Raw genomic sequence first — 8,962 nt, 5'->3', positions numbered from 1 at the left:
GAGGCAAAGTTTGTGCAGAAAAGGCACCGGCAAAAGAAACCGTGGCTTTGGGATGGGGATGGGGTGGTGGGGGGGGTTCCCCTCCTCCAAACCCTCCCGGTGGCGAGCAGAAAAGAGTCACCCGAAAGCGGCACCGGGGTTGTAACCGGGAAAGCTCCGGTCAACTGCAATGAAAGGATTGGATTTGAGTTTTTAAAAAAGCCCATCTCCTAGCACAGACCGTTACTGTAGGGATGTCGGAGGTCCTTCCCCTCCCGGAGCAACTTTAATTCCTCGACCTGCTTGTCAAACGTTCCTTAATTCCCTTCCCAACAGGTAAGCGCAGTCTGAACCCATTTGACAGGTGGGTTCATGGAAACAAAAACCAGTGAAGTGACTTCTCCAGGACCACAAATCCCCACGAGCAGGACGTTTATTTATCGTCGGGCAGGCGGTAACGCTGAATTAATGAAAGAAGTTACCTAGAGTTTAGTTCTGCATCTATCCAGGGGTACGTCGGACCTTCAGCCACGGTCCCAGCTGTGGCAGTGGAGCATCCCTGGGTGTGGGTTTCTCCCAGCCCACGGTGGGACTATCCCTGCGCACCCATCGCCCCAGCACCTATAACCCTGTCAAACCCCGGCACCCGTTCCCGTCTAGAGATGCCTGTGCCCAGAAAGGGCCGTACCTGCTGGGCTCTTAAGCGGGGATACATATCAATCCGATGCAGAACTAGGCTAAAGTTGTGTTTGGATGCTAACGATATCGTAAATGGCAAAGAAAGCTCGTTATTTTTCTTAGACTTGTATTGTTTCTTTATACGCTGCTCAATAATTGAGCGAACTTTTTCAAAGCAAAATCTAGTCAACTTTAAAAAAAAAATCTCCAGCAGTATCAGCCTCTATTCCCATGCTTCCAACACTGGCCAATTTTTGTGGATTTGTTACCACATTTCCCCCCTCTTTTTTTTTTTTTTTTTTTGGCAAATACTTTTATTGCAGGGTTGCTGTGGGAAGGACTCCTCGCCCAGAGCTGCCGGTAGTAAAACTGAGCAAAAGGGCCAACTCCTGTCAAATGCAGAATGTAAACAGTGGAAAACTAGAAACAGTGTTTTCTCCTTCTTTTTTTTTTTTTTTTTGACATTATTGAGACACTTTTTGTAGTAATAATACTTTCAAGACAGGCAGATAGGTGTCATTCTTAATTCTTTTCCTGTTCATGGTGTCTCTTTAATGTGATTAAGAACTACTAATGAGCTGATTCACCAGCATCGTGTTGTCTGCTCCTAGTGCACCCTGGGACTCCCATTTCTGCTCCCAGCTTGGCTCTCTTGGCTTTTGCAGTCATTTTCTTCTTTTTTTTTTTTTTTTGATGTTCCAGAAGATAGATTTCCTTTCTATGTGCAATTACAGGCTAAAGTTTGTCTTAAGGAGAATTAATACAAGCCGGGGGGCTGATTCTCATTTGCGCTTGAGCCTTGTTGCATGGCTCCGGTCACACAATGGAGTGTGAAAGTGAGTAAATACAAACGGAATTCACAGTGACACACTTTACAGCCTGTTTGCACCCTGTGACCCCTATAAAGAAGCCTCACATTTAATAAGTATGCTTGTTCTCTTTCTTTATGTCTTTATTTCATAATCATGTGACTTAAAAAGCTATGTAGGAGGTGCTGGAGAAGTCCATGATAACCCGCTTGTGAGGAGGAAATGATGAGCATGATGAACTTAAAAGAGGGGAGGAAAAAAATGTGGAAAGGTTGCCAAGATGCAATCTGGGAGAGAATAACTCTGAATTTTCTGTAAAATCAGAGATTCCAGATCACAACGATCGTATAATTTTAATTTCCTGAAAAGGTATCTTTGGGGTAGGTTTTTAACATGCTAGGGATGCAGAAGATGTTGGCATTTCCAGTACCACCTGGACACTAACACTCTCTGAATCAGCACTTCAGATAGCTGAACTACATGTAATTTAGCTCCTGAGGCTCATGGTGCTCTCAAAAAATAATTATTTGGAAGTGTATAGCCATAACCAACAAGGGTGAGGGTTGCGATGCTATTCCTTAGAGTCTGTCGTTCGTTTTGTCACTGTGTTATTACTGTTATTGTTCAAAATAACCAATAAAGCAAATAAAAATATGATGCCGCCTCGATGCAAGATTTCCTGAAAAATAGTTTAGAACAGAGTCAGTGAGTCCGAATATTTTCTGCAAGTCGAGTTACCCCACAAAGAAGAAGTTTTGCTGCCTTGTTCGACAGGTGGGCCGGTTAGCAAAAGGTGGTCCGGCAAGTGACTCTGTCACCCGGCAGCACCGAATCGTTGAAGGGCGCGAGGGAGAGCAAACCCCTCCAGACACAGCCCCGTGAATTGCCTCAGCTATGTCCTCTGGGGAGATGCTGAACTAAATAATTCAACTGTGATCCCAGGTCAGCTGAGGTGGAAATTAGTGGCTGCGTGCTTTTGTAGCGACACAAAGCGACCGTGAGCAAAACTGGGAAAGCTTGGAAAACGCATACTTGGATGATGAGGTTAAGATTTTTTTAATTGTGCAGCCACAGTCGAGCACTGCGGGCCACCGGTTTGCCAGCAACCCGCTTCTCCCGCTGCAAAATGATCCTCAGGCATCAGGGGTTTTCCAGGAAAAGCATCTCCGTATGTGCAGCCTCACTGACCGCTCTAAGCAGGAGCTGAATCCTCAAATTACGTTTGGGTTTTGTTTTTTTTTTTTTATTTCGAGAGGCCAAAATTCCTTTTGCGGGTTCCTCTGGAGGTGCGTGAGTCGGTGGTGAGGCTCAGTTCCCGCCCTGCCTGGGTGCAGCGCTGGACCCCCGCAGGGAGCTGGAGGTGCCGCTGAACTTGGCGATGTTATAACCCTGGTCTGCATTACGGTTGGGATGTCTTCGGGGGGGGAAAGATGCAATCAAGCCAGTTCCGAATGAGACGCGTGCAGTAATGACACGTGAGACCTTTCATAGTGCATTTCTTGCCGCAGCCAGAGTTTGAAATCTTCTGCGGATGTGGAAATTGTTGGGAGCTTTACTTGCTTGTTGCCTTACAACGTTATGCAAAAAAGGCTCTTCAAAGGCTCAGCGATCAAGTTGCTCGCTTAGGTTTTCCCCTCGTGCTGGGGATCATCTTATTCTGCGCTACTGCTGACAAATTCACGCTGGAGTCTAAAACAGCTTGGCAAGAGACTGTAAAAACCCGATAGGACAACGTGGGGTTAACCTTCCCTGGGGAGCGAAGTAGCTATTATTTATAAAAGGGCAGGGCCTGATTTTCATTTATCTGGAAGCTCCTGTGTATAGCTCTGGTAGTCAAAAGAAGCCGCAATTTAAACAAGAATCAGGATGTTAGCAGTCATAATCATTTTATACGTATAAACAATTACAACAGGTTTAGCAAGAGCCATGAATTGCCAAGCTGCAACATCCAGCTCTGGGGTTTGACGCAAAGATTAGAAGTAACTAAACGCTTATTGCTAAGCCCAAGAATTAAGAAATCTTGAGCCAGACCTCCAAAATCTCAAGGCTGTTCTTAAAGTTTGAAAGTGTTCATTTGATATTTTAGAGAGGGTTCATATGTGTTCACTTCACGTACCTTCTGCCTTTTTAGGCCATAGAAATCACAAAGTGCAGACTTTTGGGGTTTTGGGGTTTGGTTTTTTTTTTGGTGTTTTTTTTTTTTTAAACAGAGCTGAGATTTGGTTGTATATTTATAGGACTACAAGGCCCATGACTTTAAGATGGCATGAAGTATCATGAGACTTGTGGTATGTGCCTTTGAGAGTTGGCAAGACTGTAAAGAACTCATTTTTATTGCCAGACTGGTTAAGAGATGACTCCGGTTATACAGAAAGAGCAAAACCTACTCAGTAAGGCAGGGCTTTTTCCATAACAAAACATTTCACAATGTTGATGCTTGTCAAATGCAACAAGCAGCAAAGAAAATGTAGGTCAAGTGAGGTTCGTCGCAAGGCGGTTACAGTTTTTGTCTTAAAGGTGCAGCTTAGGTGATGTTAAGTAGTGGTTTCTTTCGACAAGTGTAAAACTGCATCCCTGGCAGGTATTCGCCCCTGGACAGGAAGGCGATGTGCCAGCCTTACGTTAGGGGTTGAAACATCTGTCGTTTTTTTTTAATCTTAGTTAAGCTTCAGAGAGACCCTCCTCTTGTTTAAGCAATAACCTCCTGTTTATAGCCCAGTAAAAAGCCGCATGGCACTTTGGGGAAAAGAGCTGCTGTGCAAAAATAGAGGTATAAGAGTCTCAAACCAGTTGTGCGGTATTACGCTTCTCTGCGTAGCAGACTGCCTAAGACAGTCCCACGCACAAAGTCTTCAAAAAGAAGGTCTTCAAAAGTGTACATGAGCCTGTGCTGCGTGCAAGAAGCATTGCTGCCCGAGTGGTTCCACCATCGCTCGCCAGCTCTGTTTCGACCAACCTCGTAGCAGCAGAATAGGCGTCAATTTTGGGAAAGGCTTCACAGAGTCAGGCTGGGGAACCAGCATCTCCGAAGCAAGAGCAAGATGAGGGGAATATCCCAAAATAGGTTTAAATGTGCCTGACTGGGAAGAGAAGATTCGGGTCTCGGAGGAGTAAACCTCAAAAGAGGGAGGGAGGCATGAAGTATCAGGATGTTCTGAGTTCCCAAATGTCTCTCCTTGGGTCTCTGTCTAACCCAAGGGTGTATTTGGCATCTTTTCTTCTGCATCGTCAAGAGAATTACACATCAAGTTCCACCTCCAGGGTCACATCACCCTTGCAGTAACACCAGGAAGACAAAGAGATCCTTTAGCTCTTCCCGAGGGCTTCATTGCGGCGGACGATGCAGAAGAAGAGAAAACGCAACGTGACTTCCAGGTCTGAGCAGGGCTGATGTCAAACGAAAAGACCTTTGCTCGTAACACGCGCGTGCACAAGGTGGGCCTACCCATCATTGCTGGTGCAGTCATAAGGCGTTTTCTCTTCTGGATCGATTTCCCTACGTTCCGATGCATCGTGTTAATAAAATCAAGGTTCCTCCTCAGAAATGTTGCTTCGGAAACAGCCTGCAGTACCCGTCCCCAGTGTGGGTCTGAACCGCAGGAGACGCGGTGTACTTTGGCAGATGTTTACAACGTGTCACCTTATAAAAAAACCAGCTTGAATTCCTGTTAATGCTTTTTCTTTCTTGTGTTGCCTTTGGCTTTCAGCACGTGTGGAGTGAAAGTGAGGACTGCTTACCTTTTCTGCAGCTTGCACAGGATTACATCTCCTCCTGTGGGAAAAAGACACTCCATGAAATATTGGAAAAAGTCTTCAAATCCTTCAGACCCGTAAGTGCCTCTTTTTTACTTCTAAACATTGACAGCTGCCTATGACTTTTAATAGCTTAGCACTGGATGGAGCACGGTGATTTTTCTTCTGCAGGGACTTACGTCTCCGGTCAGCTGCCTGGGTGCAAGCGTGTTCGCACGTAAGCTACTATCAGGCAATTGGAAATGGTTTCTTGGAAGCCAGCTGCCTTTTTATTTCCATCTCTACATTTGAGAGGATGAGATTCCCATGTGGGGTGGGAGGCCAACTGGTGCGGCAGCCGGGGCTTGTGTCCTGCTGATGCAGTGCGGGCTCCGAGGAACGGGATGCTAGTCAACACCGCAGGACTTTGTGGCCGAATTCTTTCCTGGCACTGGGATTGGGGAGTTTTGCAAGGATCCGAGTAGCCAGAGGAAACCTCTGGGAAGCTGGAAATACTCCTCAGAGTGGTTTGGTTTATTTTAGGGTTGGCTTTTTTTTTCCCCCGCTAAGTAGTCCAGATTTTGCTTGGTAGGGTGGTTGCCACTTGGTATTTGCAAACGCCGGTTTGGTCACCGCTGGAGAAGAAGCTGGAGCAGAAGCTGGGTTTCGTGGGGAGGGGGCTGGTATTTTTCTGTTTTGCTGCCACTCAGCTTTCTCTGTCCTTGTTTAACACAAAGATTTGGGTCAAAGCCTGGGTTTCATCAGAGTGAGGTGACTTAGGCTGGCCATTGTCATTTATTTTTGCCAAATCCTCCCTTTGCACAACCTCTCCTTTTGAGTGCCTGGGGTTGGGTAAGGGGTTGGTACAAAGCAGAGCGGAGGTTCGTTGCCAGAGCCATGCTCCCGTGATGTCCATGGGAAAGCTGACTGATGGATGTTTTTATACTCAACTGAAAATGTAGACCTTTTTCCCCTCCTCTCTTTTTCTGGCTGACTAATCGAGAAGACTGGAAATGTATCCCAAGTATTTAGAGTGAAAGGGAGGGCCTGGAGAGGCTGATATGAAAAGACCGGCCCTCCCTGTGTTACACCCTTGCATTGCCTTGCCGTGGACCGCCACAGCTGGTCAACATAAAAGAGCATAATTTTAAAGAATCCTTTGAGAGACTGGAAATAAATAGAACAGATGCACACTTTTCTTAGAAAGGACTGGAAATCTGATCAGTCAGTACAGCTGCTTGTATTTGTGAAAACATGCAAAAATATAAATACGTGTCCCAGAACAATATTCGGCTCTTGGATCTTCATAGCTGTTTTCTCCTGCTCGGAAAAGCTGTGTCTTTGAGGAGAAACTTCCATTGGTTTAACTAAAGAGGACTTCAGAAAGACTTAATCAAATTGGTACAGATCACTTACTTCATTTAAACCACGTATTTATTTCAGCATAGCTTAAGTTACTGAGAAATTGGCTTCAGTCAAACCAAGTTAAGCTACTCTTCAGAATAAAAAGGTTCAAAGCAAGGGGAACCATTGTGCTCACTTAGTCTGGGCCCTTCGTTCATACATCGCATTTCACCCTGCGATTGCCACAACCAAGCACATGAATTGTGGTTGAGCTGGAGCGTGTCTTTTCCAAAAACACCCAATCTTGATGTAAAGTCTTCGGGCAACTTTAAAGGATACAACACTGCTGGGCACTTTTTCTTCCCATCATTTGTTACACTCCTGTGAAAAACTTTTATTTACAATCTGCATTTTTCTAGTTTTTCTTCCTAGCTGTTGAATTTCATTATGCTTTTGTCTGCTCAAAAAAGGCATCCTCAATTGTCAAAGACCTCTTGCAGACTGTAATCAAGTACCTCTTCATTTTCTCTTGGAGGTACCACGAAGATTAAGTTTCTCAGATTCTCCTTTGACCCGGTATGGAGAGATTCGCATTAGCCTAACAAAACTGGGTTTATCATTTGAGGTGTGGTTGGTTGTAGACAAGTCTACTAAGGACCGTATTGACATTTTTCCCTTATTCTAATTATTAAAAATAGCACATGCATGGTAGGATAGACTTTTAAAAATGAAGGGTGTTACAACAGATGTATGGAAACAGTTATTTTGCACCCTCAGACCTTTGCCAGAACAAACCCACTTCTCATCAGTATTGGGAAATTATTTCCTTGACATTTCTTCACGCTGTACCCCATCCTTTCTCTGCTGACCTCTTTTGCTAATGAAACCACCTTGCTGTCAGCTTGAGGATAACAGTGCATTTGCAGGGCATTTCTTCTCCCGTATCTCAACCAAGTCTGCTGTCAGAGACCACTCTGGCAAATTTCAGCTTGAAAAATGGCAATTTAGGAAAAACTGCTGCTGAAGGTCAAGTCGGGCTCTTCTGAAGCCTCTGATGGTCCTGGCTGCTCGGTCTGAGACACTGAGGAGGGGCCAGGTTTTTAGCGTGTGCTTGGTAAGCACCTTCTGAAACTCTTTTCCATTTTAGTATTTCCAGCTGGACATCCAAGATTATTAGACAGTTTTGAAAGTCTTTGTCAGCCTCCTTCGAAGGGAAATGTTGAAGAGGAGACACCAGCGCTGCGTCTGCAGCTCTGTGTGCCCTCGTGCACGGCATGAGCACCTGCCGTCCCTTAACCGAGGGCTCCCAGACTGGTTTTTGGCTAATAACTCAGCTCAGCCCTGCTCCTCACATTCATGATAACAGTCCAGCCGTGTCTCTGCAGGCTTACCCCAGCTCAGGCCGCTGGGCCCCATGTTTCAGAGGTGGTGAGAGCGGGGATGCCCAGCGGTTGGCATCCCTCCCAGTGAGAGGCAGCAATTGCCCTCTGCTCTTTTTTGGCGCGGGAGGCGATGAGGGTGGTCTGGGGGCTGCTCAGCAGCCCTCACTGCTCTTAGACATCTCTCCCGTATGGTTTATGGGCATAAACACAGTGCCAGGGCAGGATATTTATTTAGACGAGGCTTTTAGAAAGTGTTGGTTAACCTGCGACAGGTCAACTGCACCTCCAAATCCTGCTGTAGACAAGGTCAAGCTGTTTCTTTACTGAAGGTGGGGCAGCGGGGGCATGTTGTCTCTGCCCATTACTGCCTTCCTGGGTTGGTTTCCACAAAACTCTGTGGTTTGCCTTATTATCCACTCATTCGGGGAGCATCCAAAAGTGCCGGACACCACGCAGGTACATGAAGTGCTATCAATAGCACTGAGCTCAAATACCACTATTTGTCTCAGAGCATCCCAGCTTCTCCAACGCCCTGGTCTCTCTGGTGCCAGAGGTGTCCATGCTGGTCTTTGTGAGCCCATCTGCCTGGAGACTAAGCCCATCACACTGGGATTCGACAGAACCACGTTATCTCTAGCGTAGCATCGTGCGGACCGCTAAAGCTCGGTCTTGTACTTAGTTTATTTTTCAGTGTGCTCGTACATCAGCTTTTGGTAGGAGTCAACGTCGCTCTGCTTTCGTGACTTAAAAAACGGTAGGTTATTTATTTGAAATCAGGGCACTTTGAAAGAGTTAAGAAAGACAGACAGATAAAAAATAAAGAAATGCGTGAGGGACATCACACCAACTGGCAGCGTTTGCAGAGAACCAAAACACGAGTTGTACAATTCAGCAGCAAATTGCAGGACTCCTGCATCGAGCTCACCTTCAGCCTAAAAAGCCTACGTCTGAACTGGGGTCTGCAACGTAAAAGTCATTTATCCCGTATTCACTGAGTTCATACGCGTCCCAGTGACCTCGCCTTTACCTCCAGATGGG

General features: G+C 45.9%; 1 protein-coding gene across 1 annotated transcript in view; it reads left to right on the top strand.

Annotated features, from left to right (window-relative positions):
- Window positions 1-5,173: 5,173 nt before the first annotated feature.
- MTURN (maturin, neural progenitor differentiation regulator homolog (Xenopus)) overlaps window positions 5,174-8,962 on the top strand; it is a gene marked incomplete at its 5' end in the record, with an annotated part of 6,495 nt that continues 2,706 nt past the window's right edge. The window contains one exon of the mRNA XM_009697896.1: window positions 5,174-5,296. Coding sequence (XP_009696198.1) covers window positions 5,174-5,296 — 123 coding nt within the window. The remainder of the gene's footprint in view (window positions 5,297-8,962) is intronic.

This window comes from Cariama cristata, unplaced genomic scaffold, assembly GCF_000690535.1.
Source record: "Cariama cristata isolate BGI_N322 unplaced genomic scaffold, ASM69053v1 scaffold21493, whole genome shotgun sequence".
NCBI classification, from domain to species: domain Eukaryota; kingdom Metazoa; phylum Chordata; class Aves; order Cariamiformes; family Cariamidae; genus Cariama; species Cariama cristata.
This window is presented reverse-complemented; position numbering and strand designations above follow the sequence as displayed.